A 12,809-nucleotide genomic window follows, 5' to 3' on the forward strand; every position below is an offset into this window, starting at 1 on the left:
CCCTGAGTAAGCAGGCACACATAGCAACAGTAATATTGGCTAAAGTAGAATCCTGTTGTTTCCCTGCTCAAGTTTTATTGCATTGTTTTTGCAGACATGCTGCTACAACCCAGCACCAATATGTATATATATATATATATATATCTCCCCCTGTCTTTCTCTAGCCCTCCTTCACCATTCTCTCAGTGCTGATGCTCCTAAAAAGACTTCCAGGTAGACAAAGGACAAGGAGGAAAAGGATGCTTACAGATATAAAAAGTCTTTGTAAAAAGGAGCTTCTTTGTCAGAGACTTTGGCCTGGAACAGACGATTCAAATGTGCCGTACCGGCACCAATTTTAGGGTTAGGGACCGCGCACCAACCGCACGGTCCCTAACCCTAGTACGTGCCGGTGGCACAATAATGGCGGCATCCTGTGAACATGGGCACCGCCATTTTGATGGAACGGACAGATTGCATCCGCATGTTGTGATTTTATACTACTGTTTTAATATTTGTCTGGTTTAATCTCTTTAGTATTACTATGTTTTTATACTGGGGGGGAGGGGGAGGGGTTTTAGAATTTTAACTGTATTCTCTTTTATTGTTGTAATCCACTTGGATTCCAAGTGATTAAGCGGAATATTATTATTATTATTATTATTATTATTATTACATCACGAGTGTGCCATTGGCGCACTCATGCCATAACAATGGTGGTGCATAAAAACCCAGTTTTTCCGGGTTCTTTTTACTCTGGAGTGATGGCACACGGTTTGGGGGCTGCACCGTTCCCCCAGAGTAAAAGCAGGCATATGCAGACCGCCTTTTCTCTGCGGTCTGTACTCCCCCTTTGTGAACTGAGGTGTGGTCATAATGCTAAAAAGCTGAAAACATGTATTTTCTCTGTTTAAACCTTTAAAGTAATGTTAATTCACTGATAGGCTACAGTGTGTCATAGCCAGGTTGCATTTAATGTGGGGGTTTGCTAGTTTAAAATCACAGGGTCCTTAAAAGGGATGTGGGATTGGTAGGTAGCTGTCATCTAAGCAAAGCTTGGAAAAATTATTTTGTTTAGACTACAACTCTCAAAAGTTACATTCCCCTAAAGCAGTTTTTCAAGCTGTGCTGCTGATCCTCTAAGCCAATAAGATGAAGCAGCATTGTTAATCCTCATGCACCAGGTTAATACAAAAAAATTAAAAAGCAATAAAACTTTCATTCAGTTGTGGCATATTTTTAACCCCAATGAGAATTTCAGTATATCAAGGGCTAGCAGTAGAATTAGCTGTGTATTTAGGAGAAATGTAGCTGTAAGGTTTAATTTCTTGTATTCTCTGAAGCAACTGAGAAGTTCAGTGTCTGCCCAGCACCTAATTTACTCGAAAATCAGCAGAGGTCACTTCTGTTTCTTGGCATCATAGCCATACCCGGGGGAAGGGGGCATGGAACACTTTAATCCCAATATATTGTCCAGGACAGAAAAGTACTGCAGTGGGACAGTTTTTAATTCCATGGCAAGTGGCTGTAACCTGGGGGTGTTGTTTACAATTTAACAGGTCGCAGTGTCATAGAACAGACAATAGTCAGAGATTAGGAGATTACATTGGCCCCACAAGGAATCTTGGAGGGTTCCACCTCCTGAAAAATCATCATCATCATCATCATCATCATCATCATCATCATCATCATATTTTTTGCACCCAACCTGTTAGAAATGGCCCTTCCTGGGTCTAACACAGCTATGTGGGAACAAACACATGGCAAAATTGCACCTCATAGTCACTAAGGGGGATTTTGGAGCAATAAAAATTTTTAAAAATTGAAGAATCAGAAAAATGGTCCCTGGGGCTATATGCAATCTCTAGCCTGGACCTTCCCCGCCCTTGCCATAGAGAATTCTGTAACACAGTGTGACTATTGGGAACCAAATTATCCCGTGTTCCTGATGCATAAGGGTTTAGTAAGTAATAATTTATACCTCCGCCTAAATGATATTTGGTCAGATAGAAATGTAATCCAAAGAGCCAACATGGTATTGTGGTTTGGCTGTTGGACTATGACTCTGAAGAACAGTGATCAGATTCCTGCTCAGCCATGAAAACCCACTAGCTGACCTTGGGCAAGTCTCACTCTCAACCTCAGAGAAAGGCAAAGGCAATCCTTAGCAATCCCTGAGCAAATCTTACCAGGAAAACCTTGTGATAGGTTCACGTTAGGGTTGCCAGAATTGGGAAACCTCTTGAAGGCACACACGATAGTGTTGAAGAGTATAAATATATTGTACACTCTTCCTCCCAGTGAACCCAGGGCTATGTACATGAGTTTCCATTACGAAATGGTGGAAAGAGCTTTGTCTAGGGCCACACAGTGAGTCTCATGGTTATGTGGGGATTTGAACCCTATCAAAGCTCAACATCTTGCCTATTACCCCACCTGTAGTTTGCTCAGTACACAATGCTGATCAGTATGAATTTACACTTTTAACTCAGGCCGTGAATGAGACGCAAGCAGTATGGGATGGTAAGCTCTTTCACTTGTGGCTGCATGAATTCTTGGTAAGGAGGCTGAAAGAATCTTGGCCTACTAACATGGAAACTTTAAATATTTACTAGGTAACACTTGATTGTACTAAGAAAGGCATGTGGTGTGGTGAGCCAAGGTGGAAGTAATAAATCACCTCCAAGCTGCAGCACATTAGGTCTTTTCCCTGCCTCCAGAACTGTGCTGCTCTTAGTAATGTATGGAAATCAGCCTGCTTTCTCTACAAAGGGAGGAATTTTCATATTTTAGTAGACTAACAAGGGCAGGAAGACCCATTCTGTGCTTTAGTTCACTTTGTTCTAGGAAGTCACAGACTTGCAGGTGATCATCTCTAGATGATAAAAACCAGCCAATTTTTCAGGGGGAGTTCAGATTTTTCATAATGTAGGGAGAGGTTATTATGTTAGGCAGTTGTAGTGTTGCTCTTGCTTGGATGGAGTGGAGGTAATAACTAAATGGGGGGGGGGAGAGAAAGATATTTTGTTACTTTCCCCCCATCTGCAGTGGGAATGTCAAGATCTGTATTCAGTGTCCACATTTCAAGATGATCTGATCTGATCTGAGAAAAGACATGGTCTCAGATTAGTTCAGGCTATGTTGTGCATCCAGTGTTGTCCTCTCTCGCTGTCAGAAGCTTTCCAGGTGTAGAGTTTTTTTCAGATCACTTGCTGCTCTGTCCCTTTAAACTGGAGTCATTAGGGATCAAACCTGGAATGTTTTGGAATCAAAGTGTGGTCTGCAACTGATCTGCAGTCCATTGCCAAGCATACTCAATATGTTATTTTATTTAATATTAAAATTTATTATTATTATTATTATTATATTAATATCTGGTTAGACTATACCTGATTTTGGAATAGTTACTTTTTAGACTAAAACTCCCAAGAGCTGTTGGTGCTTGGAGCTTTTCTGGAGAAAAGATGGCTTAATCTATCCCTTCCTTTCTAATCTCATCTATCTGAAATTTGATTCTCTCCTTTCTGCTCCTCAGTTTGGGGTCCAGCATTAAAAGTGTGTCTGCCTAGAATTGAAGAATGGTTTGGGGAGTGGGGTGGAGTAAATTATGGCGGTAGGGAAGAGCTGTTCCTCATACATTAAAATAAGACCTCCACCCTCCTTCCTATATATGTTAACCTAAAACCTGGGTTCACATAGGCTGCATCCACACTGCAGAAATATTCCAGTTTGTCACCACTTCAACTGCCATGACTCAGTGCTATGGAATTCTGGGAATTGTCATTTTGTGAGGCATTTAGCCTTCTGTGTCAGAGAACTCTTGATGCCACAACAAACTACAGATCCCAGAATTCCATAGAATTTAGTCATGGCAACTAAAGTGGTGTGAAACTGGATTATTTCTGCAGTGTGGATGCAGCCCTAGACGTAGAATACTTGGCTGGGAAACATCATTCAAATTTTTGCTCAGCCATGAAGCTTAAATGTCCTTGGTTCAGTCGCTGTCTCTCATCTGTAGTGAAAGATCTTGACTCCCATGAGATAAGACCCCTCACAGGCTTGTTCTGACAGCAACAATGTGCTGCTGTCACTTTTATTTTGGCCCTAAATTTTATTGGTTATTATCAGGCCATCAAGGAAGACTACCTGACAGGTTGAATAACGGATCTGGCACAACGGAGCCCGAACTCAAGTCAAGCAATTAGCCGTCCCAATCATGTTACTTCATTTTGCACCATTTATATTGATTCTCTAAGAACAGCAGAAAGCACAAATTGAATCCAGTATATGAGCCAGACAATCTAGAAGGCAAGAAGATCAAAGGAAAGGGAAAGTTAACATGCGATAGTATAGAAGAGAGTAGAATTTTCTTAAAAACAGAGAGCATAGGAGAAATAGCACTTAACTCCCCCTGTTTTAAAGTATCATAACGCTAAAAAACAAGCCTCCACCATCCTCAAACCAAACAGCAGCAGAAAATCCAATCTGAACTAGGTCATCAACAATAAATGAATTAAAAATACAGTTCAGACTCCAGAAGCTGGAAATGATTTCTAAAAATTAGTAAGGGGGCATATAAAAGAAAATAAGCAGCTACTATGACATTATCATGTATGAATTGTAGAGGCCTTTGAAGCCCACAATTTTCAGCATATTTACAGGGAAGTCAAATTCAATTTTACTTGCAAGGAAAAATGTTTTGGATAGATGTTATGACTGCGAATAAAAAGCCTCTCAACAGCACCAGTGCAGGAGAGCATTAACATTCCCATGCTGTCCATGTGGAACTGAAAATAAAATCTTGAGTTGTCCAAGCTAAAGAACATAGGCACAGACATTGCCCTGTCCTAGACTGTTAAACTGAAAGAGAACTTTAAAGAGAGACCAAGGCATCACCCATTATTTATAAATTTACAGAGATTCAACACAGTAATGCAGGGCTACTTGGATGTAAGGCTTTTATTTCATTTTATTTTTTAAAATGTCTTAACTACAACTTTGGAGACCAGGGTTCAATTCTCAGCTCAGCCATGAAACCTACTAGATGACCTTGGGCAAGTCACACACTCTCAGCCTCCTCTGAACAAATCTCACCAAGAAAACCTCATCATAGGGTTGCCTATGTTGTTGTTGTTGTTGCTGCTGCTGCATGGTTTCAAGTCATTTCTGACTTATTGTGTCCCTCTCACAAGTTTTCATGGCAAGATTTGTTGAGACGTTTGTCATTGCCTTCCCCTGAGGCTGAGAGTATGTGACTTGCTCAAAGTTACCCAGTGGTTTCATGGGCTTAAGGTCACCATAAGTCAGAATCGACAACAACAACAACATAAATGAAGCGGCTCTACTGTAAAAAAATGAGCCAAGTTTGCAGTGTCACACCAGGGCAGCAAATTGCTAGTTATTTATGTTCTTTTTACTCTACTGCCATGCAGTAAAGAGGTGTTTTGGTGATTTTCTTCCTTTGATGCCAAAATAACTTGGCTGGCTTTGGGCAGGATGCACCTTGAATTGAATGAGAGAATGTTTACTATTTGTTGCCCCATTGCAGGGAGCAAAATGCTTTGGAGTGGCCCCGAATAAGTCCAACATTTTCATCCAGTATGTGGCTGTAAACACTTAATGCCAAAGAAAACTTGTTTGTGCTTCCAAGATTTTGTTGTTCATATCTAGAATGAAGTTCTCAAATGGATTAACGCTTTTTAAAAACAACTTCCAGCAAACAGAAAAATTAATGTGTTGATTCTTAGCCATGTATATAGTACTGTATATGTTTTCCCCTTATTCTGTTAATTTCCCTGTCTATGTGCTGTTTCCTAACCAAAGTAAAGTGCCATTAGAGGATATTATCTGAAACAAGACAATCTTGCAAACTACAGTTTGACACGTTAATTTTAAACTCATTTTGAGCCTTTGTTAGCCAGTACAAATATGGAAATAATCTATGTTTAAGGTATGTACTTCAGCACAGATTTTAGCTTCCTTCCTTTTTAAATGCATACACCTTTTCTTTCTCAGAAGGCTGTTTCTTTCATAAACTATTAAACTGAAGTAAGGACGTTGCTAACTACTCCAAGTGTTGGGACTTTTTAAAATAGTATTAGGCTGTTTGTGTTGCTGCTTTTAGAATATGTCTTCAATTTGAAAGACAATGCTTCTCATGATTAGACTCTTTGTTTCCACAGAAATTCTGAGTTGGAAGTCAGGTTTAAGGAATACCAGTTGTTGTTGTGTTGTCAACACTTTCAATATTTCCACACAGCTCTTTCCTTGCAGGACACCTGTGCTTTAACAGATGTGACTGAAAGAAACTAGGAATGCCAGACATCTCAGAGAGAGAAAACTCTACCTCTTGGATTTCTGTTTCCTTTACTAGTGAAAAAATGGAAAGGAGGGGAGGAAATTTGTACAGGAATCCTGCACCAGTTGGAGACTTGGGGCTGGAACAGACGGGCAGGAAAAAAACAGCTCAATACTGCTTTTTCCAAAAGCGGGTCAAAACCCTGCTGTCCACACAGCCTACTCCCAAGGCGGGCCAAACAAGCATAGGCCAACCACACAGCATGATGTGAAGCTGGACCACTGGGTATTTGTTGTTGTTGTTGTTTGTTGCATCCCCACCATACATGTGCACCATTGCACATACACACCTGCAACCTCCAAATACCTCCCACATCTGCCCAGGTGCCATCCCATTGCATGCCCCCCCCCTTGATTGGCCATACAATTGCATGTGCGATGCTCTGCCTGTACAGGGCATTGGTGGATCCACGTTTGAGTAATTCATTGGCAAAGTACAATTATGGAGCCACCCCCCCATACATGTCTCCTTCACTCCCCTTTACTCAAAGCCCTCCTGTTGGAAAGTCTGGTTTGTGTATGTTGCAGTTACATCCATTGGAGTTATCACACTTTCATTTCTTTGCTTTGTTTATACGCAGCAGCAAAGATGCACATTTTCTGGTCACAACTTTTTTTGTTTCAGTTTTTAGTCCCGGAGTGTGGCTTCAGTCTGGTTTCCAGCTGCTTTCGAGGCATGTGTTATCTAAGCGCCCCACCTTCAAAGCAGCTGGAAACTGCTTTATTTTGCCCATCCGTTTCACCCCTCAGAGCTCTTGCACACTACACAATTTCAGTGAGCCTTTGGTATCCACTGTGGATTGGTTCCAGGACCCCCCGTAGATACCAAAATCCATGGATGCTCAAGTCCCATTATATACAAAGGTGTAGTAAAATGGTGTTTGTTGTTGTGAGCCTTCAAGTGGTTTCAGACTTGTGCTGATCAAGTTTTTCTTAGCAAGTTTGTTCTAAAGGGTTAGTGGCAAAATCAAGGTTTGCTTTTTGGAATTTTAAAAAATTATTTTCAATCCATGGATGGTGAAATCCATAGATATGGAGGGCTGGGTGTATAGCACTATATTCCTCTTGAACTGCCATGGCAACATATCATATAGAATTGTTTGGTGAGACACCAGAGTTCTCTGGCTGAGAATTCTAAATAGTCTTCATTAAAATAAAGATCTCAGGATACCATAGGATATTGCCATGACAGGTAGTGGCAAATGGTGCTATAAATGTGTAGTGTGAAAGGGACCTAGCGGTTTGTTTTAGCATCAACCTCTGTGGATAGTAATCCATTCCTTCAGCTGCAGTGTAGAAATCAATTAATTTCCACAAAATCTCATGCTAAAATAAACAAATTAGTCTCAAAGGTTTCTGCTGGAGTCCTCCTCCCTTTTGCATTTTATGCCAAAATAGACTAACACAACTATTTCTTTCAAAGGAGGGGGAGGAAGGAGCCAGTGCTAATAAAGGCATTTCTTTTGTTCCTGTGCTTGCCTTAACCCCAAGTTAAACAAGTTTGAATGGATGTTTATATAGCAGTTGTATTTTTTTTAAAAGTGTTGCATTAGACTATAATTGTCTGGAGATTATGGTATTTGCAGTTCAACATATCTGTAGGGCATAAGAGATTGTTGGAGCCTGCTATATGGCAATGCTCAATAAGTAAATTTATGTTGAAAATTACCTATATATACCTGAATGTAGTACTAAAATGGCTTTTCTTTCTGTGATTGATTTTGAACCCTCCTCCTGAAAAGGATTTCAAAGTGACTTGCTATAACACACCAAAAAGCAATCTAAACCAAAAGCATAGGAACAGCAGCTAAAAAACAGCAACAACAAATCAAAGGATGAAGCAGCAACCAAAGGCACATCTTAAACAAATGCTGAAGGAATGGAGTCAAACACAAAGTCCATGGAAAAACTGAACAATTCTTTGCACTGTACTTCTCACTCTTCTGCCTAGAATAGACCACTATTATCACTGGAACTTACTTCAAAGAAAGTATGTTTTGGACTGCTGTTTTAGTGTTCTTATAGGAACTTTCAAGAACTTTAGCACATGTTTAGCTTTATTCCAGCACATACCATATTCCTTTTCACTGCAGAATTGAGTCCTCCTTGCATATGAGCTGAAGAGTGCATAAATATGTCTCTGACTCAGAAATTTACAATGCCAGATCTCTTGTAAAATCTGTCTGTGTTTATAACCTCTTTGGCTGGAATTCCAAACTGATATTTAGTTTTTATTTCTAGATGTTCATACAGAAGCAGTCCAGGCAGCTCTTGCAAAACATAAAGAAAGGAAAATGGCTGTCCCTATGCCGTCCAAGAGACGCTCATTGGTGGTACAAACATCAATGGATGCCTACACACCCCCAGGTAAGACTCTTAACACCACATATGTATTACTCCTAAATTTTATAAGCTAAATTTTCATAATTGTCATCGTCGTCATCAACCCAAAATGCCGGTGTTCTGGGAGAGCACCCACAAATTAATATGCTTAGGAGGATTTTAATAGCGCAAATAAAATACCTTGGCCCTAGCAATAGTCAGCCTGGGGATCTTAACCCTATTTGTATTGGTTCCAAATCACACAAAACTCCAGAGGCAAATCCAGTAAGCTTTGTGGTTTTATAAAGGGGATAATCTACACACACTTAAGCACATACTCACTCTCACACACACAAGGACTAGTGTAGCAAAGGTGGGAGAGGATGAATAGAGGAAGCCTTGCTAATGGTGATACATTACCAATTTTGAAGTGTGATGGGAATTCAGAATGGAGAGGGCTCAATAGCTGGCAAGGCAAGTGGGGTGACTAGGCACCTAGCTTATTGAGGTGCCTAGTCAAACCGACAGCATGTCTGCCTGTTTACAAACTCGACCAAATTGCTAGTGTGCAGGTAGTGGTATGTACAGCATAAACATCTTCTTTGGCCATGAGCCCAACATCACCCCCCATAGACAAAAGGGATTATGCTGATTCCTTGGGTGATCTAATTGTGGTGGGTGCCCTTGTTTACTCCATTGCTAGAGCCAACCAGATTTCCAAATATGGCATGGTTGGATTTCTGCCTTGGAGTCACCTTTCCAGGTCACTCACTGGTCACTCCCTCTGGCGTCTCTTTTAATATTAAATTCATATCGAATGTGAGAGGTGACCAGGAGCCTGGTCTTTGGGTAACATTATTATTACTATTATGTACTTATGGAAGCTAACATAGGTGGCTTTCCCATCCTGTTAAAATCTGCATGTGGAAAATTGCTTTTAGCACCCTTTCCATGGGAATTCTTTTCTGACAGTGCAAGAAGAAGGGAGTCTTCCAAGTGTGACTGGTGTTCTGAGCAGGGGTGGGGAGCTGCACCCTAAAATGGTGGGAGCGGTAATCTGACTGGACCACAAGTTGCCTGTTACCTTTTCTGTTGCTTTAAAATATCCTCACTGGTCAGCAGTTGCTTATATGTTATATCTTTTGGCATTAAGTTGGTGGAGCTAAGTAAAATGTGTGTGTGTTATTCCTATTGAATTCAGAGGGGCATAATTGGCTTCATTGGGATGTAATACATGAACATAGGGCTGCATCCTTACTTTGCCTTGTCTCTTAGCCAATGGTCATATGGCTAATTAGCCAATATAGAAACCTTTTTAAAAATAGAACTGAGTTGGATTCTTTCCCTTGAAGTTATTTTTAGCAGACGAGGAATTTTTAAAAGCACAATCCCTACTAAATTATACCATTATTGGTGTTGTCACTTAAATCCATTCCACTGTTCCAGGCATTTTTCTTTCTCAGTGATCCCAGGCAACCAGGGATCACATATAAAATGCTATCATGGTTTTCATAGCCAGTCAGGTTTGTCTCTGTGATGGCATGTAGCTGCCTTCAGTTTAACTAAGGTAATATCCCTGTTGCCAAGGCAATCGTAATTTCTTAGCTTTGCCCCCTTTCTAGTTCTAGAACTGTTTTATTGCATAACGGCAATATGTGTTTTATCTAAATATTACTGCTTTGAGTGAGACCTGTGTTTGTTTGAGCTTCCTATGTTCAATTAGAATTGTAGACTTGTAAAACTAGATGGAACAATAGCTAGTTACGAAGGCTTGTCCCTGTTTCATGGGCAAATATATATTCATTCTCACTGCTCCCCTTAACAAACATTTTGAGCCACCCTGTTTCTTGCCAAAACTGCCAAAAAGGTCAGTGTGAAAACTTTTTCAGAACTCAAATGTTTATCTGAGAGTACTTTATGGTATGTCTTTCTGACTGAGGTTCTGCTAAATATTGAAGCAACAGGGGCCCTGTTCCATTTTCAACCAGGCAACCCTACCAGCCAGAGAAAATGTGCGCATGGGTAATGCACACATTCTCTATGGTTGGTAGGGTTGTCTGGTTGAATGTGGAATAGGGCTCTTTTTGTTTCAATATTTAACAGAACCTCAGTCAGAAAGTTATACCATAAAGTTCTCTCTGGCAGAACTGTGGCAGCTCTTCTCTCTCATCATTGCCTCCCAACAATATTATAATCTGCTCTACAACAAACTTCTCATCCTTTCACCGACTCACTGCCTTTTAGCTGATGTATCCTCCATCCCAACATGGCTTTTTACTAGCCAATAGAAAGCATGGGGGAGGATAGCGACAACAAATTATCCAGCTCTCTTCCTATAACTGGTTGCATAGCAGTGACATCAATCTCCAGGAGATTATGGGGGACATGTTGATTTGCATCCAGCTCTAGGAGTGGAGCTGGATGCTTGTTCACTATGGGCGCGCGCACGCACACACACACATACCTTTCCACTGGCCACTAAATAGCCATGGTGAGGACGCTGCACCAGCTAAAAGGCAATTTGGAAAAGTGAGAGAGAAGGGGTGCTGTAGATCCATCTGAGAGTAAGTCTTTGTGAATGCGGATCTGTTAAATATCCAAGCAACATGAGCCCTGTCAACTCTATGGGATGCTAAAAAGAGGAATCCTCAACATCTGGGTTGCTCCCAATCACTGTTTAGTAGAGGTAGGGGTATCACCTGGGCAATATGATATTAACTCCTGTTTTATTTGGCAATCTCCTTTCATGGGGTAAATTATATTTTCTACTTGTCTGGTCTTTTCTTTTAATTTTCTTTTAATCCTAGGAAGGTGATGTAGAATTTTTAAAACTGAAATGTTATTTTTGTGTAGAGAAATATGCCTGTGTCTTAAGTCATGGCTCTTAGAGGAGACATTTTCCTTATTTTAATATATTTTCCCTGAACCATCATTACTCTCCAGTTTTCTTCTGTAGTTATGCCTTTATTCTTTTCCTTATAACAAGTTATGCATGGTTTATTTATATTATTCGTTAAACTTCTGTACCAACATTCTTCTATAGCTGGAATTAAATACAGTTTTAAACACAGTTTAAAAAATAGAACAAGTAGCACTACAATCACAGTTGAAGAAACAGAGCTGGAATTGATCCAAGAGTCATCTAATCCAGCCTGCTACCATATTAACATCCTAATCAAATTGGTTATGCACTGGCATGATCAAGGAAGCTGGTTGGATCTTTTTCTATTGTTGACTCAACTGGAAAAGTCAACTGTCTTAATCGGCAACTTCCTTTGAGACAAGTGTCCCTTGAACTGAGGTCCTTTGCTTCTGTGTTAATATGTTTTGTGCTTTCAATATCTGTATATTATTCCCTACATTATCAGAACCAGTTTGGCTCTGGGGGGGGGGGGGGCATGGACAGAAGCATGCTGTTTGTCAGCTTTATGGGAGAGTTATTTTCATATGTAAACAGAGAATGGTAGGCTAAATAGGCCTGTGGTCTGATCCATCAAGGCTCTTTTTATGTTCTTATGCCTTATTATATAAATATGAGATTTCATCTTTGTTTGTTTGTTTGTTTGTTTGTTTGTTAAGATACCTCATCTGGTTCAGAAGATGAAGGCTCTATACAGGGCGACTCACAGGGAACTCCAACCTCAAGCCAAGGGAGTATAAACATGGAACACTGGATCAGTCAAGCAATCCATGGTTCTACTACATCTACAACGTCTTCATCTTCAACACAAAGTGGTGGCAGTGGTGCTGCGCATAGGCTAGCTGATGTAATGGCACAAACACATATAGGTGTGTACATTCTCTGTATTATTGCTCCTTCTTTTCCTCTTGTCTAGATGTGCTACATCAGTTTTATGATTTTCTTTCAATTATTATTTCTTATTTACTGAAACACTCCAGAGTCATTCAGGCCAGAATTTTTTATGTTTCCTTAAGGGTTTTAAGGTTTCTTTTCTTTGTCATTTTAAAAAATAATAATTCTGGTATTAATTGATTGGCTCATGTACTTTCAAAATGGAACAGATGAATACAGTAACTAAGCTAGTGAGATGTAATGTCCAGCTACCCGTCTGGTATCTAAATTTGGTTATTCCAAAGCAATTAATTCATGTTTACTTGTGAGTAAGCACCATGGATTTATTTCTCATTGT

At 40.1% G+C, this 12,809-nt stretch overlaps 1 protein-coding gene across 4 annotated transcripts in view; it reads left to right on the forward strand.

Annotated features, from left to right (window-relative positions):
- DIP2C (DIP2 acetate--CoA ligase C (putative)) overlaps nucleotides 1-12,809 on the forward strand; it is a 330,762-nt gene that overhangs the window by 202,284 nt on the left and 115,669 nt on the right. For all 4 annotated transcript variants that reach the window (XM_089533524.1, XM_089533526.1, XM_089533527.1 and 1 more), the window contains 2 exons: nucleotides 8,578-8,703; nucleotides 12,238-12,447. In XM_089533524.1, the coding sequence (XP_089389650.1) occupies nucleotides 8,578-8,703; nucleotides 12,238-12,447 (336 nt within the window). The remainder of the gene's footprint in view (nucleotides 1-8,577; nucleotides 8,704-12,237; nucleotides 12,448-12,809) is intronic.

This window comes from Sceloporus occidentalis, unplaced genomic scaffold (genome assembly GCF_023333645.1).
Source record: "Sceloporus occidentalis isolate IW3139 unplaced genomic scaffold, rSceOcc1.0.p SCAF_7, whole genome shotgun sequence".
NCBI classification, from domain to species: domain Eukaryota; kingdom Metazoa; phylum Chordata; class Lepidosauria; order Squamata; family Phrynosomatidae; genus Sceloporus; species Sceloporus occidentalis.